General features: G+C 41.8%; 1 protein-coding gene across 1 annotated transcript in view; it reads left to right on the top strand.

Annotated features, from left to right (window-relative positions):
* The window catches only part of CYTH3 (cytohesin 3), a 73,000-nt gene that overhangs the window by 34,176 nt on the left and 14,148 nt on the right, over window positions 1-24,676 (top strand). Inside the window, exons 2-8 of the mRNA XM_035130955.2 lie at window positions 2,179-2,261; window positions 3,347-3,411; window positions 4,892-4,958; window positions 9,862-9,980; window positions 22,164-22,244; window positions 23,368-23,480; window positions 23,973-24,121. Coding sequence (XP_034986846.2) covers window positions 2,179-2,261; window positions 3,347-3,411; window positions 4,892-4,958; window positions 9,862-9,980; window positions 22,164-22,244; window positions 23,368-23,480; window positions 23,973-24,121 — 677 coding nt within the window. The remainder of the gene's footprint in view (window positions 1-2,178; window positions 2,262-3,346; window positions 3,412-4,891; window positions 4,959-9,861; window positions 9,981-22,163; window positions 22,245-23,367; window positions 23,481-23,972; window positions 24,122-24,676) is intronic.

The raw sequence follows: 24,676 nt of genomic DNA, 5'->3' as shown, positions 1-24,676 counted from the left end.
CTAATTTCAGATGAAATATGCCTACACTAGCATGTTTTATTTCCTCTTCTCATTGCACCTGGTTTGGTTTATTTTTTTGGTTTATTTTATTTATTTTTTATTTGGAACAGTGCTGTTCCACAGAACACTGAATTCTAGAGCAGACCACCAATAGAGTTAAGATTTTGTTTAGGATTGTCTTGTTACACTGCACCATGACTGGAAGCTTTGTTGCTTAAAGCTTAGTTTCATAATTTGGGTCTCATACCATAATGTCTTCTCATAATTTCAGCTCTTTGGCCTAGTTTCTTTGTTGCTTTGGCTATAGTTTCCAAATCCAAATCTGGAATGGGTTTTCCCCACACCAGAGTCAGTGATCTTGATGGTGGTGCAGTGATGGGTTGAGAAGTACCTACATGATCTGGAAATCTTACCCATAATTATATGAGAGCTGACTACAGGACGGTGACAGACACGTCCCCCAATTCAATGAAACATAACAGAAAATAGTAGCTTTAAATTCCATGTCCCATCTGTGGAATGCTCTCCCCAGGGAAGTTCTTCATTATACATCTTTAGGCACCAGGCAAAAATGTTCCTTTTTAACCAGGCCTTTGGTTGATTTGATTGACATCCTATGCTCTTTTAAATTGTTCTTTTTTGGGTTTTTTTTTAATTGGGTTCTTGTGTATATATGTGGTTTAAAGTTTGATTTTGTTTTGGGAACCGCTCTGAGATCTCTAGGTATCAATGAATTAATGAATGAATATTTTAAATATCATCACACGAGAAGGAAGCAGCATCCATGTTTGCAAACCTATCTATCTATCTATCTATCTATCTATCTATCTATCTATCTATCTATCTATCTAGACAGAGTGTGTGTGTGTGTGTGTGTGTGTGTTTTATGGTTGATATTCCTAATTCTTTTGTTATTTATATTCAGAATACCAAGTATTATGAATGCTTCCAACTGGTGTTTATTAGGTATTGAGAGTAACTTCAGTAGTGGTCAAATACATTGAAGAAGAGACAAAAATATTTATTTATTTTAAAGTAACATTTGCTGCTTCTTTTTATCCAGTTTTCTAAATGTTTGTGTTTTTAGATAAGCAAAAAGCATTTGCTGTTTAAAATGACTTCATTTATCACACTTTACTGTTAATGTGGAAAAAGGAATGTTACTAATTATTTCAGTATTTGTCTATCATGAAGTCTGAGGAACGAACTCCTTTTATCAGTTTTTAAAAGCAAACGGTTTACAAATTACCCTGTGCTGTACCTCCTCATTGAAAAGATGTGTTAGTCCAGTTGTTAAATTGACAGTGTTGAATTATGTATGGAAAAATGTGGCAGCCTGAAGGTGTTTACTGTTAGACTAATACTTCCCCTAAATGACAAGAGCTTCTCTTCACAAGAAAACATATTATAAATATGCTTTGTTATGTCAGAAGTAGCACAAACTGTGGTTAGCTTTAATGATAGTTTGTTCAGACGAGCCAACTTCAGATTAAGATTTTAAAATCCTGGGTTGTATAGTGAAAACTAATTACAGTTTCCAGTTCAGACATAATGACAAATAACAATTAATTAAAAATAGGGGGGCTGTAGTTTTATTGTCTCCATTAATTTCAGTGGGTATGCTTGGATGCAACTCAACAGCATATGCTCTTTACCGCCTAATGAATATGAGGGCAGTGGGGTAGGGGGAGTGGGAAGCAGGCTCATGCATGCAACACAAAACAATGGCTTAATGTAACTCCTGAACACATTTGCTGGCTCCTACCGGTTCACAGTGCTAATGCAATCCCTTTGCTGGCTGCTTGACTTGAGGCACAACTGGGGATAAAACAGATTTACAAGAGAACCAAGATGAAGGAAGACTTTAATGTCCTTTGATTACTGGAATGATGCTTGTAATATGAATGTAATACACAATAGAATGGAAAGCAGTTTACTTTTTATAATGTGAAAACTATCTGTCATTCGTATTGAAACCCTGAGAGACAATTGCATTTGTTAGTTAATACCAAGTTCTCTATACTGGCATCACTATTTTCTCCAAAGTTGGTCATTAAGAATGTTGTCTGTGTTTTTTTGGCACAAACTCTATTGATGTGAATGAGGCTTTTACTTGTGAAACATGGAGTACCAGAGTATAAAGCCATTATACATAATTCAGTGTCTTTTCCCCTCCAGTGCCTGATGATCTTTCTGTAGAAGAGAGAGAAGAACTTTTCAATATTCGCCGTAGAAAAAAAGAATTAATTGATGATATTGAGGTAAACATTTTCCTTAAATCAAAATGTTGGTTGCTCTGAAATTAATGGTGCAAACTGTGGTTTGAGTTGTAAAACACTATGGTAGCTTTTTACCACAGTCTGAAGAGATTAATTTCCAATAATTGCTATTAGAATTAGGTGTTCCAAGTGCTGTACCTCTGCAGAAATTGGTGTCATAGTTGTTGGCATCCATCTGTCTCAAGAGACAATGGAGTGCAGCTCCGGGGGTGAAGTCAAACCACTGCGTTATAGCACATAGTGACCTCCCCGTGGTACAAACCTGGGCAGTGTGTATGGGGATCCTGGGCTGCCCAGATGATAAGATCTCCCTTTTGGTCTCACTGATGTGTGGTCCAAAGGAAAGCAGAGCAATATGTTTGGCACCAGCTTGGCTGCAGGAGTTGCTGGAAGGAGGCATACAAGGCCCTATCCAACTTTTTTGGGATTCCACTCCGGATTTGTGTAGGGTTTACTCCTTACTCTTTTCTTCTCTTGAAGAGATCCCACAAGACAGCAGAGGTTTAGAATCAGAGTTTTCCTTCTCCTACATGTGCTACCTTCCCAGCTTCACAAGTCCCATCTGCCCCCTACTTCCCTCTACATGTGCAGAAACTGCCTTCTTGACCATTGGACCCGCAATTGGTATTATGTGCTCAATCCAGCGGAGCCTGTCTTCTCATGCAGGGGAAGTCCCAGACTCATTGAGGGTTTGAGACCCATTGGCTACCCTCCCCTGGTTTAGCCAGCCAGTTAAAACATTTTGCTGGGTGTGGCTGTTGTTACATGCAGCTTCTAGGAGCCACGTGTGAGAACTGAGTGCAGGGTGAGGACCAAAGGTGGACAAACTACCCCAGAAGGAGCACGAGGTGTCCCCCACCAGAGGTACTACCCCTCCCCATACACCTCATACACCCAAATGTCATAGTGTTGTATGAATAGTATGATATTGCAGGTAAATACATCAGAGCAGACTTTTGTGATAGGATTGTTGCTCCGTTTCTAAATTCAAAAAGAAGCCAGTGAAATCCACCTATTTTTGGAAAAGCTGTTTAATGTTCACTTGTATTCTTCTCTCATTTTGGCAGCGGTTAAAATTTGAAATAGCAGAGGTTATGACTGAAATCGATAACTTGACAAGTGTAGAGGAAAGGTAAGCTGACTTTGTCACATGTGTGCTTAATGGAAAAGCAGTACTGTATTCTGTTGCTTCAGCTTTTTTGAGGGCCTTGCAGAAATAGCCTAACTTCCAGCAGAGGCCTTGATCATCTTGTCGGCCCCTATGTACTGCCTGTCTTCAAGGGCTGAATATAATTAGAAGTAGTTCTCTTTATTTAAATTTACTGCTTATTCCCACAAAGAGCTAGTTTAGCAAATGTAGGATGGGGTACAGCAACTACCGGTAGTTAGCGCCATGATTGTGATATTCAGCACTGCGGGCACTACAAAGTTGAGAAATGGCAACTGAATGCACTGTTTTGGGATGTGTCTGTCCCTTTTACCTTGCACATAATACCACTGTTCCTGTGTCATCGTAAGCTTCCCCTTGATGGCTGTTCATGTGTGTAGGTTCTGCACATTTAGTATTAAACTTTGCTAAGATGACTTGCTATTTGGTAGATTAAAACCAATGGAGCATGTGTCTGGATCCTATAGGACACAAAGTGTTGTTGTTAATTTATTTACTATACCCCACCTTTCTCCCTTAAAAACTGCTAAAAATATAGGGAAAACATCATAAAAACATTGATAGAATTAAAGCTATATAAATATATAAAATATATTTAAAATATATAAATAATTATAATAAAAACAGCCTGGCACACGCCCTTAAGTTAAAAGCAGTCATTTCCCAAAATGCTGTCTTCACCTGCTGGCAGAAGGACAGCAAATAGGCAGCCTGTCTAGCTTCTCTAGGGAGGGAGTTCTAAAGTCTGGGAAGCAGCCACCAAGAGGGCTCTGCAATTTACTTATACACCAAAGTAATTAAGTAGCATCCTGATCTTAGCAAATAGGGTGTATCTAGCCTGCTGCGCTGTCTGCCACTTTCAATACTTTTGTTAAAGTTAATACTCAGTGTGTCCTCGTTTCTGCAACACTTTCTTCTGTCTTGAAGTCTGAGTTCATTGTGTGATACAGCTAACATAGTGCAGACTCCCACAGCTTCTCTGGCACAATGTCCTCAGCTGGCATGTTCAGCCACTGCAACATCATAGGCTGCTTCTTTTGTGCTAGCGTTGCAGCAGACCTAAAAGCTTATTTGCCAGTACAGAGACTCCAAAGATTGCCCCGCCAATTGGCTTGGATTGAAATAATCCAGTTTAACTGGTTTGTGGGTTAAAGCCATGCACATTATCCTCTTTAATGCTCTTCCTCTTATGTATGTCGGGAGGATTTAAACATAATGTATTAAAAATCTAACATGAAGTCAAAGCTACTTTGAATTATTTGCGAGGGTAAATATTTCCCTTTCACTTTGGGAGTAAAAGCTCAGCCATTCCATCCTATTCGTTCATACTGGCTGTCTAAGATGAACATGTAAATAACATTTAAAATGTAAACATCAAAGATGTTTAACCAAATACATCTGTGTAATAATATTTTCCTTTTATCCCCCCCTTACAAATATACAGCAAAACTACACAGAGAAATAAACAAATAGCTATGGGAAGAAAAAAGTTCAATATGGATCCCAAGAAGGTAGGACTTTTGTGTTCTTGAGAATGTATGCTTCTTATTTATTTATGGAGTTTTATATCCCACTTTTCAGTTACGAGAGATCCCAAGGCAGCTTGCAAAGTAGATTAAAAACATATATACAATAAAATCACAATGAAGTACAGTCGTACCTTGGAAGTACGTTCTGTTCCGGAAGTCTGTTCGACTTCCAAAACGTTCGGAAACCAAAGTGCGGCTTCTGATTGGCTGTAGGAAGCTCCTGCAGCCAATCGGAAGCTGCGGAAGCCCTGTTAGACATTCGGGTTCCAAAGAACATTCACAAACTGGAACACCCACTTCTGGGTTTGCAGGGTTCAGGAGCCAAAACATCCGAGTACCAAGGCGTTCAGGATCCAAGGTACAATGGAGAGTTAAAAAGCCAGAGCAACATCAAACCATTTGTAGCAGTTGGTACAAATAAAAAATGATCCCAAAGATTGGCAAAATAAGACTGTCTCAGCCATTCACCTAAGGCAGGGTGGTCCAACATGCCGCTTGCCAGGCTTTTTTTTCTTTTTTCTTTGGCAGCCCCAGGCAAGGCAGGGAGCAGCAGCACTGGGAAGGAGACCTGAGGGCTCTGGCAGGGTCCTAGAGTCCTCCTGTTTCCTTCCCAAAGCCTAGTTCTGTTTGCTTCATCAGCGCATATAAGGCATGTGTATTCTTCCTTGGTGGGGATTTTCTAGAGACCTGTGCTGGCATAAACGCTAGCAGACTGCCACTGCCAGGGAATCAAGGATGACTTCACAAGGATGATCCCAAGATGGAGCTTCATAGCTGATACCGTTGATCTAGGGGGACTGCTCACCTTTCCCTGTCTCACATGCGAAGTGCTACGCTAGCCAACTGCCTTAGAGTTTTTGGCATATACTGAGTCACACCATTGACACATTTCTCAGTATTGTTGCTGCTGGCCAGTAACCCAGCTATCCAGATTCTCCAGCAGGGAATGTTCTCATCCCTACATGGAGATGCCAGGGATTGATACAGATACAGCCCTGCACCCAGGACTAGTCCGGGCTCTGTATTTCTCCATGTTATCGTTCCTCTGAAAGAGCACAGCAGATGTTGCTGCTCAATGTTTACATATACTATATTTAATAATAGGTAAAGGTAAAGGGACCCCTGACCATTAGGTCCAGTCGTGACCGACTCTGGGGTTGCGCACTCATCTCGCATTATTGGCCGAGGGAGCAAGCGTATAGCTCCCAGGTCATGTGGCCAGCATGACAAAGCCGCTTCTGGCAAACCAAAGCAGCACATGGAAACACCGTTTACCTTCCTGCTGTAGCGGTTCCTATTTATCTACTTGCACTTTGACGTGCTTTCGAACTGCTAGGTTGGCAGGAGCTGGGACCAAGCAACGGGAGCTCACCCTGTCACAGGGATTCGAACCGCCGACCTTCTGATCAGCAAGCCCTAGGCTCAGTGGTTTAACCCACAGCGCCACCTGGGTCCCTTATTTAATAAAATAAAGCACTTTATTCTCCTTATCTCATATCTTTGAGAGACAGCTTCACCAGCACATATTTGCCTCTTCTTTCAGTTCTTTGCCTTTTTCTTGTTCTTTTTTTCCTGCTCTAAAAGCTGAATAGGTCTGGAGTCTTGTTTTCCTAAGTGGTTTGTTTCGGAAGATGACAAAATATTTGCTTGGGGCATCTGAATTTCCAGAAAGCAGGCTTTATTAAAGCAAAGTAATTTCAGAAGCATACAGATTAAAAAAGGGAGTCTATTGATGAGATTTTGAATTGTAACTAATTTCTTAGCTTCCAGTGGTTTCCAGCATGAGTGGAAATATGGTTGGCAGACATGTTCCCCTTTGGCAGTGAAATGTGCATCTTTCTTTGCAATTTTAAAAAAGAAAGTTGATTGTTGGTATTCATGTTCCAGATGGGTGTTCAGGGAAGTTTTCTAGATGGTAAAGCAATTCAGAGGGAGACTGGGTAGAGGAGAAGGAAGGTGGGGTGGGCGAAAGAGAGAGCATACAGTTTCCTATACTAAAAATAGCTTCTCAGACTGATAAAATGGCATTGGGTTTGCCCTGATAAAATACCGTAGGTTGCAGTTGTTGATTGAATTGTCCTTACTTGACAGCAAAATATTTTACAGCTGTTGTTTCTGCAACCTGTTTGCTTGCATCCAAATGGTAGTTCCATTTGTTCACATATATTGTTTTTCATTATCTCCAGTTTATTTTTAAAAACCACATTTGAGCTCGTTGATTTTAAAAATGAACCATTGCCATTTCTGTTGCATTGTTGCAAGTGCCATACCATTACTATATGTAGCTCATTTTCAATCCTATGTATGTTTACTTAGAGGTAAACCCCATTCTGTTCAGATTACAGATTTCAGCCTTAGCTGAAATAAAGACACAAGTTTAGATAAAAATAGGGTGCATAATATATAAGGCTATATATAATTTTATAGATACAAATGCACTGAAAGCTAATGCCACAGTTAGCTCCATGGCTCAGATTACTATAACTAACTGCTTTATCTGACGATACAGTTGTAATTACATGGTGTTATCTATTTTTCTATCTACTCACATTGAAGTTTCCCAGATCATGCTGTGTGTCAAGTCATTAGCATGATGAACAGACAAATATTCAGTTATAAGAAGATTATCTCTGTAATTTGGCATCCTGAGGGCTAACATGGAATAGATAATAATTTATATCATTACTATTTATTTACTAGATCTTCTAAAATGATTTAATGTAATAATAAAAGACTTGCAAACAACAAGCATCAGCTGCTTGTCAACAATATACCTGCATTTAATAAATATTGAAAAAGAAAAAAACAGCAGGGATTAAAGATGCGGCAGATTAAAATTCCTTAATCTGTTTATAAACATACGTAGGTCTCTTATACTGACTCAGACAACTGGTGCATCTAGCTCGGTATTACCTATTTCAATTTAGGGTCATGCAGCCCTCGTCTTTATGAGTCTTCAAATGTGTATTGAACTCCTATTTATTTCCAGTTTATTTTCCTTGAAAGCATATTTGTCTGCTGCTGATGCTTCATCTGGTGCTGAGTTGCTTTATTTGTTTTTAATGATATTGTCCTGTTGCTTATTTCCACTGCTATCTTTTCTGAGGGTTTAAGGTGAATTGCAATTGTACATTTTATATCTATATTTTGTAAACTGCTTTGGCTGCCCTTTAGTCAGGCTAAAAAGTCCTTAATCAATATACAAAGCAGTTGTCCAAAGCTTTGGGCAGAGGTATTTTCCATCTTGTACTACTTACAATCTTTTAACTAGTGATACAGTACAAGGAATTTATATTGGGATGCTATACATATGAAGCATATATTCTTTGTTGCTGAGCTGTGCCCTCTTAATTATATTCTACTTTTCTATCTCTCTTAAATTGATCAATATTTGTTTGGTCTTCTTCTTAAGAGGCTTTAAACTGCTCCATGTTTTTTTTGCTTCTAACAGTTTAGTCTATTGCTGTTAATGATTTGCTTAAAAAATAGTCCCCTCAATCGGCCGATCCAAGTATGAGAAAGGAGCAAGGAGAAAGACTCATGTGCAGGATAACAACACTGCTTCTTTTGATCCCATGCCACTGTCTTCAGAATGCTGCTTTGCTGTCGTAAGAGCCTGGGATTTCTAAATACGCCCAGCAGCAGTTTTAGGCTGTGCAAGTGGGGGGGGGGGTTCACAGGAGAGAGATAGGGAAGACTGTAGAGCAGGACTGGGGAAGCTTTTGCAGGCTGAGGGCCACATTCCCTTCTGAACAACCTTTTTAGGACCACATGGGTGGGACCAGGGGCAAAAGCAGGCAGGGCAATGAATGTAAATTTTACCTGTGGGCAGTAGGTTAGTTTTTCTAAAACACACATACACCCTGTTCTGTCCTCTATCCAACCAGGGAAGAGGCATTATCAGATTTCAAGAACACATTCCAGTCAGGCAAAAGCACTAAGGAGGATGCAAAGGACGAGCAGTTAGGGATGTGGTCTGGTGAGTGTCTTGAGGGTCAGGTAGAGAGGCTTGGAGGGCCATATTATGTCTGTCTAAGGTTTCCCACACTTGCTGAAGAGCTTTCTGGAGGTTAAGGAGGGATAATGCCTATTTAACCCTCAGCTAGCCGCAGGGAAATAGAGGAAAGAGCAGCAAGTAATGTGTTCTATGCCCAAATGATCAGTTGACTCTAAGTAGATGACAGACTCTGGGCCAAGGAATTGGACCAGGTGGGTGAATTTATTATTAGTTCAAAGTCATGAATTATTTGGTAGATCACAGTGGCAAACTTGGAGACTAGGCTACTTGGGCAAGAAAATGAGGTGTTGTCGAGGGGAATGCTGTGTTTATTATATGATACAAGACTATTTGAACCAACAGATGGATGTTAGATGTCTGGCGGTAGATGGCAGGGGCTGTGGGGCAGGCACATTGCTCAGGGTGTGTGTTCCTGTTCCTGAAGCATGATAGGCCTTTACATGATAGGGTTTACAATCTTAAATAAAGGCAGGAAAACAACAGAACGGGGGAAATGGATACATGATTAGGCAGGGAAGAGTGCTATTGTGTTTATGTCTTGTTTGTGGGCTTCCCATAAGCATCTGATAGGCTGCTGTGGAAACAGAATGCAGGACTACGTTGTGTAATTTAGCAGGGATGTTCATAATAGCTGATTATTTTGATTATACATATTTTGGTTTAGTTTCAGTAAGGTAAGGGGGATGATTCAAAGGCTTCCCAGAAAAGGTGAGCTTTGAGGAGGGTGTGCACAGATGAGGCTGCATTTAGGCAAACTCCTATTTATCAATGAAATAGATATAATAACTCCACAGCTTAATATTTCCAGAGCATATAATCTTTTGAAGATGAAAGCAACTGAATTCATTTCCTCCTGCTGCTTTTCAGGGAATCCAGTTCCTCATAGAAAACGACCTCTTGCAGAATACTCCTGAGGACATTGCACAGTTCCTTTATAAAGGGGAAGGGCTAAATAAAACCGTCATTGGAGATTATCTCGGTGAAAGGTAAGTAGAGAACAACCTGTGTGTCTTTTTATGTTAAGCTTGATGGGGAGCCTTGCTTTGATTCTTCTTGTTCTCTTTGACCATGACTATGTATCATACACATCTGTAAGAATATATATGCCATGCAGGAAAATAGGAACATCTGATAAGTTTTTCAATATGAACATGATGCAGAAATATCACCCCACCACCTAACAAATGAAAATGCACTTTGAGGCTTTTGCTTTTGTTTTAAAATGGTTAAATATTCATGTTGAAATCAGTGTGGTGACCACAGTCCAGCAAACCAGCAGTGCATCTTAATGGGCAGCTATAGAAAGCAGAGAGTCTATAGGCACAGACTATATCCTATCATTGGTGGCTCCAACTGTGACCACCCTACTAAGTCATTTGCAATATTCAACTTACCTCCTTATATAAGCACATTTATTATTTATTCCTTTGATAGGAACAAAGGAAGCAGCTACAGTGGTACCTCTACTTACAAATAACTCTACTTACGAATTTTTCTACTTACAAATGGAGCTCCATCTGCCATCTTGGATGCGGTTTACATAGGATTTTTTCTACTTACGAATTTTTAGATAGGGTTGCTTTGACTTACGAATTTTTTCTCCCAATGCATTCCTATGGGATTCGACTTACAAATTTTTTCAACTTACAAATGTGTGTTCGGAACACATTAAATTCATAAGTAGAGGTACCACTGTATATATATGAGACCAGGTTGTTTGTCCAAACCATCCCAGTATTGTCAGCTTTGTTTGGCCAGTAGTAGGGTTGCCAGACTCAATAGAGGACAGGACTTCTGTGCCTTTAATTGCCCTGCTCTCTTTTGAGTCTGGAAACCTTAAAGAGAAACCAGCAGACCCTTTGCTTGGAAATTAAACAAAGGGTCTGCTGGTTTCTCTTTAAGGTTTCCAGACTCAAAAGAGAGCAGGGCAATTAAAGGCACAGAAGTCCTGTCCTCTATTGAGTCTGGCAACCCTAGCCAGTAGTTCTCCAGGGTCTCAGGTGTTCACCTCACCTGCTGCCTGATCCTTTTAATTGCTGTGTATTGGACCTGGGGCCTTCTGCACATGATGTATATGTTCTATGATTTAGCTGTGGGCCCTTCCCTATCCTTGTAGGGGATCTCCAACATTGACTCATAGCCTTTCTTATAATGTGCTTCCTGATCCTTCTTACTGGAAATGCCATGGATTGAATGTGGAACCTTCTGTGTTCAAAGTGTGTGCTCTACCACAGCTTCTATACAGAAGACCCTGTCTTCTTTATAACTACCACAGCTTGAAGCAGCTCATATAGGTTTGTGAATTCCAAGGGGCATTTTCTCCATTGCATTTCTTTTCTTCTGGAACTCGGAGATCTTAAAAATAAAAATCTAGATAGGAATGCATGTAGTTGGGCAGGGACTGTTTCTTCTAACTAGAAGCAAAACGACACACGGCACAGGTTATCTTCTTCACACATGCTTTCCTGAGTAGAGGAAACACTTATAAAAATAAGTGCATAGGATTAATGATAATTAAATGTTTGGGTTTTGTGATGCAAACCTTGGGAGGTTTCAGAGTTAGCTTTTGACAATCATGTGTGGCATTTAATGTTGAGACCAGAGAAGAAGAGCCTGCTAATCTTAGGAGACAGCTGGCTACATAATTATTAGCTATCAGCAAGGCTACTGCCTGTCCTAATAATAGTTATTTTTGTCTGTTTAATGTTGTCTTCTGTGAACATCTTATTGGTGGTAGTTTATAGTTTAAGGAGGCACTTCAGAGGGATAGCAGCATCCCCTAGCTTTGAATGTGAACAAATATTAAACATAACGGCCATTCTGGCTGCAAATTTGACTTTTAAAATGTAGAACCCAAACTGCAACCAATGTATAGCAAAAACTGCAAACTTAAATCATCTTGAGAGCTTCTTTATCCAATTAAACCTGGATTTCCCGGTCTGCAAACAGCTTCAGGTCCCTCACATCCCCTCCTCCCTTATACGTGACTGAAAATAGTACAGACTCTGGCAGAGAGTATCTTAATAGACACCAGATGCCTTATTGTGATGTAATGCTTCTTGGAAACGAAAATATGGGGCATCGTTCACAAGCTCTGTTGCAGTCTCAAAATGGCATGAATAAAAGTAGTAATTCATACTGGAGGAGTAGATACTCTCAGTCTCTTTGGGTGTGAATATCTAACATGGTATTTCAGAGTTTCTCAGGAGTAAGGCTTTCTTGTGTTTCTAATGTAGGTAGTTGCTGCAACAGAACTGAGCTGCTTGTTGTTCTTCATGTCAATAAACTGTAGCTAATATAAAATATATTTTTTAAAAAGAAAGTGTAGCTAACTGTGTACATCTGGAGTGGGGAACTTGTGTTCTATGGGTCTAATTAAACCTGCTAGGTCTTCATATTTGCCCTGTGAGGCCATTCTGGCCAAGCTATGCCCACCTCGCCTATACCTGACAACATAGACTGCAGTCAGAGGTGGGTGCCAGGAGCAGGTCAGTAATAACTCACATGGTGTCAGTGAAGTTAACTCTTTATTCAAAGAAACAAATTACTCAATGAACACAGCAACTCTCCCCAGTAGATCTTGCCCCAATGAGGCAGTTGTGTGGACTGTATGAAAGTTTTGTAGCTTAATACTTATAGGCACGGTGGAACTAGGAAGTGTTTAGAACTGCAGTCCTAGCCATGTTTACTTGAAAGGAAGTCTCATTGAATTTGGTAATATTTACTTCTGAGAGAGAGGGGCCCAGGTGGCGCTGTGGTTAAACCACTGAGCCTAGGGCTTGCTGATCAGAAGGTCGGCGGTTCGAATCCCTGTGACGGGGTGAGCTCCCGTTGCTTGGTCCCAGCTCCTGCCAACCTAGCAGTTCAAAAGCACATCAACATGCAAGTAGATAAATAGGAACCGCTACAGCGGGAAGGTAAACGGCGTTTCCATGTGCTGCTCTGGTTTGCCAGAAGCGGCTTTGTCATGCTGGCCACATGACCTGGAAGCTATACGCCGGCTCCCTCGGCCAATAATGCGAGATGAGCGCGCAACCCCAGAGTTGGTCACGACTGGACCTAATGGTCAGGGGTCCCTTTACCCTTTACCTTTACTTCTGAGTAACAAGCTTAGGATTGTGCTGTACCACTTGTGAATGGCATGTGTGACGACCCTGGTCCCACTCTGCCTTACTATCACTGCGACACAGGAATCCAGAGGGAAAAACACCCACCCTCTTCCTCCTGCCGCCTCAAAAATAAACCCCTTTTACTAATGGGTTTCTAAGTAAGGAGAGCCTTCCAGCCTGCGTGACCTGGTACCTTAAGGAACTCTAGGCTGTCCCCCAGGAATAACCTCTTGCCTCCAGTAAAGGGTCTCCCTCAGTTGGATTCCCTCACTGTAGAAGTTTGCCCTCTGCACTCTGGCAACTTCTTGGCACCTCAGGTTACCCTTCTAAGCCTCCTCCGTGTAACTTCAGGACACAAACCACCACCTCCCTGCCTGAGGTGAGTTTTGCCCTCTCTTGAGTCACCACGGCTGTGAGTCCTGGTACCTCGCTGGAAAAATACAGACGGACCTCTTGTTGGCAAAAACAAAGATGAAGTTTTATTGTGTTAAAAACATAAGTGATTCTTTAACATGTCATTTATTAATTAGCTTTGTTCCAGTTGTACAAAATAAACTCAGTCAAACATTTAACTTTAAGTTTTCCTAGCCTCTTAACTGTCTTCATACAAGCCACCACATAACATCACACCACACCTTCCTCCCTCTCCCTCCTAACTCACCAAACCGACACTCCCTCCTTTCAAACCGGGCACAGTCCCGCCCCCATCAGAGTTCTATGCCAGTCAGGCTGGAGGTGGGTTAACTCTTTGCCAGCCGGGCAGAAATAAACATTTTAAAAGTGCTTCAATTTGTCACATATCTCCCCCACCACAAAGACATTGCGTCGGCTTGCTCTTAACTAACTAGAGCAATGCCAAAGCAATGGGCTTGGGGTTAAAAATACTTCAATGCATTCTATAACATTCATATTACAAAGTCAACTAAATTAACATCTCATAAACTTGTACACAGATAAACCATGTTTGGCATGTGTCAGATTATAACGCCTAAGCACAAATGTTCTGCTAGGGTTATCACCGTTTCATATAATAATTTGCACCATCCTATACCTCTCAAAAATACCTGGATAAGGCGTCCGCTATGATGTTTTCCTTCCCACTTATGTGCTTACCCTGTGTCTATTACATGAGTTGCTAGGCTGGTCCTCCCTGGGATGTTTGAGAAGATCTGGGCAAACTGAGCAAGGACTAATTTTAACTGCTCCTTTTGCTCTGGGGTCAGACTTTCATCGAATGACACCTCTGCTAGAGTTGTGCCCTTACTCAGCTCTCCCCACCCAGTTAAATGAATCCCTTGGGTCACCTTCCCCTTTACTTGTAACACCAACTTATTTCTGTCAAAATAAGGCTTAAGTAAATTTACATGAAAGTTTTTACATCGGTTCCCTTCCCCATCTAACTCTACCAAATAGTTCACCGCAGATATCCTCTCGACCACTTTGAAGGGACCGTCCCACGACATCTCCAACTTCTTTCGACGTCTTGTTCTTAACACGAGCACACTGTCACCAGGCTGGAAAGTTCTGTCTCTTTCGTGTGCATCATACCACTGCTTCTGTCGACGCTGTGCCTGTTGCAAGTTGTGAGCAGCTTGCTCCCGTAGCTCTTGAAGGTCGCTCTGCAGCTCCTGTAGATACGTCACAACATCAGGGCTGTCGATCTGCTCCTCCCCCGACCACGCTGCTTTCATCAAGTCTAGGGGTCCTCGTGGCTGTCGTCCAAATAGGAGTTCAAAAGGACTGAACCCTGTGCTCTCCTGCGGCACTTCGCGATAACCAAATAGGAAGTGTTGCAGCCTCTCATCCCAGTCGTTAGGATGATTGATGGAATAGGTTTTTAGCATCCGGCTCAGGGTCGAATTAAATTTCTCCGTCAAGCCATTCGACTGTGGATGATAAGCCGTAGTTTTAACATGCTTAATCCCACAAAGAGTTAAAAGCTCTTCCATGGTCTTGGACGTGAAGGATGTCCCTAAATCTGTTATAATTTCTTTGGGGAATCCCAGCCTTAAGAACACCGACATGAGGGCTTTTGCTACAGTCTTGGAATCAATGTCCTTTAGAGGTATTGCTTCTGGATAGCGCGTAGCATAATCCACGAGGCATAAAATAAACTTATTCCCCCTTTTTGTAACTCTGGAGATAGGCCCGAGGATGTCCACTCCTACTCTGGAAAAGGGCTCAGTAATTACGGGAATAGACTGTAACAAGCCTCGCGTTTTGTCCGCTCTTTTGCCTGCTTTTTGGCAGATCACACAGGACTTGCAATACTCTTTGATGTCTTTGCCCATCCCAGGCCAGTAAAATCTTGCTTGGATTCTATCACTAGTCTTTCTAATGCCTAGATGCGCTGCTGAGGGTGCGTCGTGTGCCATTTGTAGCACTTGCAACCGGTAAGCTCTTGGCAACACTAACTGTTTCTTCCTTTCCCAAACAGCAGCAGTTTTCCTCCTCCTAGAAATTCTATACAGTCTTCCCTCAATGGTGGTAAATAAGCAGGGGTTCTCCACAGTTACTTCTGCATTAGGACTTTGTGCTTTACCCCACAGCTCTTTTATAGTTTCATCCTCTTTTTGATCACTCAAGAATTGGGCACCGTGCTCCTGGACCACTGGCACGCTAATCAGCCCTTCATCCTCACCAGGCTCTATGGGTGACTCTATAACTGCAGGAGGATTACTCTCAGTGACTTGAGACTGTGACCTAGTTATCACTTGAATACGGTGCTTCTGACTAGCTAGGTCATTCCCTATTAAAAAGGGTACCTCCAATTCATTTAGGATTCCTACTCTCCATTTGCCACAAAATCCTTTGTAGGTAATATCAACTTCAGCTAATGGTACTTCAAAATGTGGGCCCCATATGCCTTTTAAACTATAGGACTGACCCTTGAGGTACTGCTCCTTTGGAACAAATTGGGATTTAACAAGTGAGACTTCTGCTCCTGTGTCCCTCAAACCTAAAAAAGACTGACCATTTAATTCAATTGGTTCCATGTAATCTTGGTTGCACTCCTGCTCAGCCCTCCAGACCTGTAAGACCTTAGAAGTAGTCTCAGCTGAACTGTCTGCTTTCTCTGAGCCTTCTGTCTGAGGCGAGCTATTTTCCTGTGACTGCATTACCAGTTTTACTTGTTTAGCTGCAGTAGGTGTAGTTTGCGACTTAACCAGCAGGGGGCACCTGGCACGTACATGTCCCTCACGATTACAGAAAAAACAAGTGATTTTCTTAGACCCTGTCTTGTCAGAAACTGATTCCCTGACAGGAAAATTTTCTTGCCTGTCTTTATTTTCTCTGTTTCTCCATGGATTACCCTTCTGTGAGTGTTTTGGGAATGCTATTTCATTGAAATCTCCTTGTAGTTCGTCTAAGACCTCAGCAACCTGTGCGACATGTTTTCAGTTTTTTATCCCTCAAGAACCAACGTAAATTGCTAGGGATTTGCTTAAAAAATTGTTCTAAACAAATTAATTGTTTTAACTCATCAAAGTCCTTCACTCCACTCCCTTGAATCCATCTGTCAAGTAATTTATCTAAGCGGCTAGCTAGTTGGGCATAAGTCTCTTTATGTTCCTTTTTTGCCTCACGAAAAGCCTTTCTGCTTTGTTCAGCCGTGAGTCCACATCGAACCCTGACCCTTTGCTTAAATACTTGGTAACTTGACAGCTCTTCTTCCCTCAGGTCAGCATAAATTTCACTTAGTATCCCACAAATTTGAGGTCTTAAATAAAGCATCCAGTTCTCCTCAGGTATTTGAAATTCCACACAAACGCGTTCGAAGGTAAATAGAAACGATTCGACATTATCGTCTTTTCCAAATTTGGGGAACCTTTTTAAATTAATTGCGGTACTATCATTGTTAACTGGGCTACTAGTTAATTCTGATCGCAAACGTATCTCTTCAAGCTTCATTCTGTCCTGTTCTAATTGAACCCTTAACCTCTCGGACTGCATTCTCTCCTCAGCTTCAATTCTAGCTTTTTCTCTCTCACTTTCAATTCTAGCTTTCTCACTTTCAGATGCTATCTTTTCCCTCTCAGCTTCAATTCGGGCCATCTCAATTCGTAGTTTCATCAGTTCTACCTCAGAACCTGGGCTTCCCTCAGCCCCTTCCGTTCTTTCATCTCCTTTTGCCTCTCTGGGTTTTCTTACGTGAGTCATTTTCCTCACAGGAAAATCCTGACAGACTCAAACCAAACTAAGCGCGTGAGCTTTGAATTTCGATCACGACGCTGCCACCAAAAATGTGATGACCCTGGTCCCACTCTGCCTTACTATCACTGCAACACAGGAATCCAGAGGGAAAAACACCCACCCTCTTCCTCCTGCCGCCTCAAAAATAAACCCCTTTTACTAATGGGTTTCTAAGTAAGGAGAGCCTTCCAGCCTGCGTGACCTGGTACCTTAAGGAACTCTAGGCTGTCCCCCAGGAATAACCTCTTGCCTCCAGTAAAGGGTCTCCCTCAGTTGGATTCCCTCACTGTAGAAGTTTGCCCTCTGCACTCTGGCAACTTCTTGGCACCTCAGGTTACCCTTCTAAGCCTCCTCCGTGTAACTTCAGGACACAAACCACCACCTCCCTGCCTGAGGTGAGTTTTGCCCTCTCTTGAGTCACCACGGCTGTGAGTCCTGGTACCTCGCTGGAAAAATACAGACGGACCTCTTGTTGGCAAAAACAAAGATGAAGTTTTATTGTGTTAAAAACATAAGTGATTCTTTAACATGTCATTTATTAATTAGCTTTGTTCCAGTTGTACAAAACAAACTCAGTCAAACATTTAACTTTAAGTTTTCCTAGCCTCTTAACTGTCTTCATACAAGCCACCACATAACATCACACCACACCTTCCTCCCTCTCCCTCCTAACTCACCAAACCGACACTCCCTCCTTTCAAACCGGGCACAGTCCCGCCCCCATCAGAGTTCTATGCCAGTCAGGCTGGAGGTGGGTTAACTCTTTGCCAGCCGGGCAGAAATAAACATTTTAAAAGTGCTTCAATTTGTCACAGCATGTCAGCTCAGGGGAGATAAGTTTTAGCCAAGTGCATATTATCTTTAGAAAGTTATTTAGTGTCTGAGAATTTTCCAAACACTTTCTCGACATTTCTTCCGATAGTAAAATGGCTATACGTATACTAAAAATATATTTAAAAGACATCCTCACGTGCCCATCTGTCTTTGGGGAGTATCAGCTTGCAGTGCAGAAATGTACAATGTATGCAATAATTTGAATGTTTGAGATGGTAAGTTCAAACTGGGAAGTTTTATAGCTTTAGGGTTCTGGACAGGCAAAACTTTTTCCCCCCTTTCATCTATCCTCCCAAAATCATGTGGTCATTATTTATTTCTATTTTACAGATGGATGACAACTGTGTTGTCACTATTTCTGTTTTATACATGAACTGAGCCTTAGGGAGAGTTTCATGTCAAAAGCCACCCAAAGAGCCCATGGCTAAGCTACAATTGGTCTTCACACCCGCATCTAAATTTCAGTTCCAGAGCACTGTTCTTTATTGGTGGGTCAGGACCCACAAAAGGGTGATACCAGGACCTAATATGGGTTACCCTAGTGGTACCACCACTACTTTCTTAAAAAAAGATCATTAAACAAAAAAAGAAAGAAAGTCTGAAATCTTGTGAGTGTCTTTACATGTGTGTGCTTGAAAGGTGGAATAGAAATACTGTGGTAGTACTGGTTGTAGTAGTGTGCAGAGGCAAAGTTCTTGCACTCAGCTGAAAATACTGCTTTCCCCCCCCTCTGAACTAGTCTTAAACCTTCTACATTTTCCATTTGCTTCTTATAATGAACCAGGTTTGCATGCAGGATAACAAATAGTTTTGAATAATTTTTTATGTAACTGACAGATGGAAAATCGGAAGTCCTTTTTTATTCTTCTCTCTTCTCTTTTCTCTCTGTCTTTTCTTCTATTAAGTTCCTTCTTTTTATCTTCTTTCTTCTCTTTTCTTTTGTTTTCCTTTGATATCCTCTGCTCTGGGCCGTTATTGGGGTCCAAGGATTACACACACATGGGTGGAGGGATGAAAGGACCCTGAGTGAGAAGGCAGGGACTTCCCAGAGTGAAAGACTGGGAGAAGAAAGGAAAGCTCTCAGGCAAGAGCTGGGAAGGCCCACCACTTTGTGTGAGACAGGGCTTAATGGCCACCTTTGAGAGAGGACTCTGTGTTTTCTTTTCTCTTTCTCTTTCTCTGTTTTTGTTTTTTTGTTTTAGAATAGTTTCTTTTATCTTACTGTATCATGAAAAAAAGCTTTAATAGGAGCTTATTAAAAAAAGGATAACAAATAGTGCCCAGTTGCCATAGATGGCAAGGCATTGCATGCAGGCACTAGCTGGTCCACCCATTAGCAAGGTGAGGTGGTTGTCTCAGGTGGCAGATCCAGCCTCCTCTGCCACCTCTTTCCTTCTCCTCCTCCATGCCCAGCCACCCCATTTGCTGATCAGAAGGTCGGCGGTTCGAATCCCTGTGACGGGGTGAGCTCCCGTTGCTCGGTCCCAGCTCCTGCCAACCTAGCAGTTCGAAAGCACATCAAAATGCAAGTAGATAAATAGGAACCGCTACAGCGGGAAGGTAAACGGCGTTTCCATGTGCTGCTCTGGTTTGCCAGAAGCGGCTTTGTCATGCTGGCCACATGACCTGGAAGCTGTACGCTGGCTCCCTCGGCCAATAATGCGAGATGAGCGCGCAACCCCAGAGTCGGTCACGACTGGACCTAATGGTCAGGGGTCCCTTTTACTTTCTTTATACCATTCCCATTGAGGATAAAAACATTCCTTTTGATGCGTTGATCTACTAATTTCCACTTGGCAAGAGCTTCTATTGTATTTATAACAGCAACAACTTGCTCACATCCTATTTAATGAGTGGAGTTTTCAACATATTAATTAAAATACTTGAAAAGGTTTGTTATGTACACTTAAGGAGGCGATTCAGGCACCTGTTTGCTTTCGAAACCTGCCTACCTGTTGTTGAGTTAGAAGCTGATCTGCAACATTTTCATTTAATGATGTGATTCAAACACACCCTAAGGATTACAGGGCATATGCATCTAATGGTATTGAAATTCAAAATGGTGCTAAGTCAAAGAATAACTACAGTACCTTAGTTGTACAGTGGTACCTCTGGTTAAGAACTTAATTCGTTCCGGAGGTCCGTTCTTAACCTGAAACTGTTCTTAATCTGAGGTACCACTTTAGATAATGGGGCCTCCCGCTGCTGCCGCGCGATTTCTGTTCTCATCCTGAAGTAAAGTTCTTAACCCGAGGTACTACTTCTGGGTTAGCGGAGTCTGTAACCTGAAGCATTTGTAACCCAAAGCATTTGTAACCCGAGGTACCACTGTGTTACCATTTTTCTCTTTTTTAAAAAAAGAGTAAAATATGCATAGTTCACAATTCATGCCCTTATTTGAGTTTACATTTTGTACAGTGTACAGGAGAATAAAATTTAAGTTGCTTATTAAAATATTAAATTGACCGATGCTCTTCTGCTGCACAGCTTTAATAGTTCATAATGGCACTGGATTTTATTAGTCCTGAGATTTCCAGGTTTGACTTAAAGGGGGGAAAGTTTCTAGGCCTCATGAGTAATGCTAAGTTTGAAAATGTAATGGCAAACTGAAGCCCAAGCTCATTCTTTCTTCCTAACTTCTGGGAATTCTGGGAAGCCTGTAATTCTGGGAATTGCATGTTTGTTCCAATGCCTTTGAGATGGGAAACTGCATGTACAAACAAGTTGCTTGTATAGCTTTTTACTCCCACTACAGGCGACTGAGAACAAACATGGCTCATATTCGGTTCAACTTGACTGCCAGTTCAGATACAGAGGGCTCTTGGGTCTTGCAGGTGACTACTTGCAAATTGAACTTATTTGCACCCTGTTTGAAAGCAAGCCAGAAGAAGTTGAGTTCTGCGCTGGCTGGATACTTGATGCATTTAGTGCTGTTGTTAAATACGTATCCTGAAGTTTTCAGCAAAAAATCCTTCTCTCAGGGCAGCTAACAGCATGGTTATTTGTTAAGGAGGACATTGTGTTGGACTACCTCGAATTGGATGTTGTCTGGCCTATGCTAAGCATGGATGTCCTTGTTGAGTGAGTGGTCACTCCACAACTTGAGCCCTGCTTCAGGTATCATATTCTGGACCTCTGAAGCATTGTGTACATGGGGTTATTTTGCAGTATAATCTGAGGAACAATGTTGGTATATGACACACCAGTGCCATGCCTCTTAACTGGGTCAGCTTGGTGTGCATCCAGTATTTCACTGTGGTTGGGGAACTGGATATGGGAATAGTGTTGGGCCTCAATCAGGATTCAAGTTCTAGGCAATGGGGTCCTGAGACCAGGATTTGGGTGTCAGTCAGCCCTCATGGGCTAGAAGTGAGTGTGGTCTGAAACAGGCAGAGGTCAGGTAGCAGTGAAAGGATCAAAGGGAGCAGGAATGTAGGCAGCCATTCCTACCATTTAAGGCAGCTGAATTTGGGGGCAACAAATAGTTAGGTTATTTAATTTATTATTGTGAGATTTTCTGCCGTAGGTGCAAAAATAATTCAACTGGCCATGCAGCCTGGTTGTGGAGGGGAGGATTTGCTGCTCCACTTTAGGCAGCAAAGTGTCTTGGGTCAGCAGAGAGTCTCACTGTGAAGGAGATGAGTGCTGTAGGCTTAAGGAGCAAGCTCGGAGGCTGGGGCTTTATAGGACCTGGGACAGGTGGGTGCAGCAAAACCTACAAGGCAGCACCAGAGTTTAGTCCTGCAGTGGACACTTGAGTGCTGGTGCCATAAGAGATAAGTCACTGGAACCTGAGTTCTGGGAAGCCCCAGTTCAAGTCACACATCTATGCACACCAACGCCAGCTAGGTAGCAGAGGCTAAACAAGAAAAGGGACAAAGGACCATTGGGACACCTGTTCCTGATGAAGCCAGATTCCCTTTGGTCATGTGAGCGGCCAAACCTTGTGGATAGGCAGGCTGGGGGGAAAAGAAGTCAGAATATTAAAATGAATTGCCACTGCCATTTTACTCTGTATGTTTTCTTTCACAGGGATGACTTTAATATTAAAGTACTTCAGGCTTTTGTTGAACTCCATGAGTTTGCTGATCTCAATCTTGTACAAGCCTTAAGGTGAGCACACTAAAAAAAAAACCCTCTCTTACAACTTTTTCCTAAATATATTTGCAATTTTTAAGCAGAGGCCACAAAAATAACGGAATCTGCCCCCTCCCATGCCTCAATTTGGTAAGCAAAACAAGTAACTGTGTGTGTGTCACTGAAATGTAAGGTTACAAATATGTAGCTAAAGAAAATAAGAATCCCAGGCCGTGTTGGTAAGTCACAGCAAATAGTGTTAGAGACTACCGTGACCTTTTATGGTTTGAACCTTCACCACTGATAACACAAAGTCATTTTCTAAACATTGGGGATTGTTTACTCTTACCCAAAACAGTAAATAACTCCTCTTGTAAGTTTGGCATGATGTTAAATGAAGGATATAAATTTTGTTGCCTAAATAATTCAATGTTACCATCAAATAATTTGTTTCATGGTGGATTTCAATAATGTATTTTCAAGGATCAAAGGGGTGTTATAAGCAGAGCAGCATTGCTGGCAATGGTGTTAATGAACTCTGTCAGAACTCACCCAGGTGGAGATGAGTGATTACTCTAGTTGCCTTTGGACTTAATGTTAACCCATAGCATTACAGGAATGGTTGTGCAGTGAGGAAATTGCAAACTGTACTTTTGTGTTGTAGCCAAATCCTAAACCATGGTTAATCTTAACTGTAGTTTACTAATGCAAGCCAGTTTAGTTTAGTAAGTCCTAGTTAGTACTAACTGTGGTTTGTTTGATTCAGATGTTATGAGTCATGACAAGATATGATTAGTCTAAAACAGAAGTGAAAGGTCCCAAAATTGTCCATGTGGCCACACCGGACAAGAGGGAAGGGAGGAACACATACCACGATCCTGGGTTGGGTTTAATATTAAGCCAGGAAGCATGGTTTTCTCCCACCATGCACAAGTGGAGAGCCCTCTTGGGCACAGACGTGGTAAACTATCAGCTGTGGCTCATTATGACACATGACTGGGGCATCTGATTAACGTAAACTGCTAGGCTACCAATTTTATGTTTGGAAAAATACTTGAAATCAGTGCTGATCTACAGAGACATAGTGTTTGATAGTGTTGTAGCAAGAGATACTGTAGTGGGTGATATCTGACATGCAAGTTAATGTATATCTTTGCAGGCAGTTCCTGTGGAGTTTCAGGCTTCCGGGAGAGGCTCAAAAAATAGATCGTATGATGGAAGCTTTTGCTTCACGTTATTGCCTTTGTAACCCTGGAGTCTTTCAGTCTACAGGTTAGTGGTGATGGTTTTCTTATCCTGATTGTGTTTATTGTGTCAGTAATATTGGGTAAAAATTGGATGACAAGAAGTAAGCTAGAAACCTGACTGGAGAGAGCACAAAAGTCCAGGCTCATTCCTGTAGCTCAGTGTCTCCACTGAGACCCAAGTGGGAGAGGTGAACTGTTCATCTCTTGTAGTCTAGCCTGCTTTGGAATGTTGTTTAATGGTAATTAAGTTACAGGAAATTGAGACTAATTTGTGAGTGGTTCAGGCATGCTCTTTTCTAAAAGCAATAAATCTTAATACGTTCACTTTAGCTATCTCTTTTCTGGCATACATAAGAACTTTGGGTGGGTTCAAAACTCAGGTTGCAAAGTGTGACTTATCACCATTGGGGTTTTGGGAAAAGAGAAGGGGCTTCTCATGCCCTTGCATTCTTATTAATAACTAGTCATGGGCTGGTTTTACAAAGAGTAATCATTCTATTTTGATGTTGCATTTCAGATACATGCTATGTGCTATCTTTTGCAATCATTATGTTAAACACTAGTCTACACAACCACAATGTAAGAGACAAACCAACAGTGGAACGGTTTATATCTATGAATCGAGGTATTAACGAGGGTGGGGACCTCCCCGAGGAACTGCTGCGGGTAAGCTGCTTTTACAATGGCAAGTGTGCCGAATTTCTGCTTTTGATGTGCGGCCAAGAAACAAGTGCATCAATTTTGGCACTGATCTCTTTGGGAACCATCACAGTAGGATTTATTATCATGTAACATTGGATCTCTGGAGAAAGAATTCTCTCAGTAATGCTAGGTTGAGAATAGCTGACTTGCCCCCAAGGACAGTAATCAGTCTTTAGGGACTGTGCTGGGAATTGAACCGGGGTTTCCCCAGTCTCTAGGTCCACCACTCCAGCCACTACTTTACACTTGCTTTTGTTCAGTTGTGTCTATACTTTATGCAGCATTTTGAACTAACTCTCTTGTGTGAGCAAGGGACCATAAGCTGTGATGATCCTCCACATATCTACATAACTGACATTGGTACATAAGAAGCTGAGTCAGACCTCTAGTCCATCTAGCTCAGAACTGCCTGTGCTCTGTGCAAGTGGCTCTCCAGAGTTTCTGGCAGTCCTAAACTGGAAATGCCAGGTATTAAATCTGGGGCCTTTTTGCTCTACCATGGAACCTTCCCTGGATAGG

The sequence above is a fragment of the Zootoca vivipara genome, chromosome 14, assembly GCF_963506605.1.
Source record: "Zootoca vivipara chromosome 14, rZooViv1.1, whole genome shotgun sequence".
Classification (NCBI taxonomy): domain Eukaryota; kingdom Metazoa; phylum Chordata; class Lepidosauria; order Squamata; family Lacertidae; genus Zootoca; species Zootoca vivipara.
Note: the sequence above shows the minus strand (reverse complement) of the source record. Positions and strands in the feature narration are given on the sequence as shown.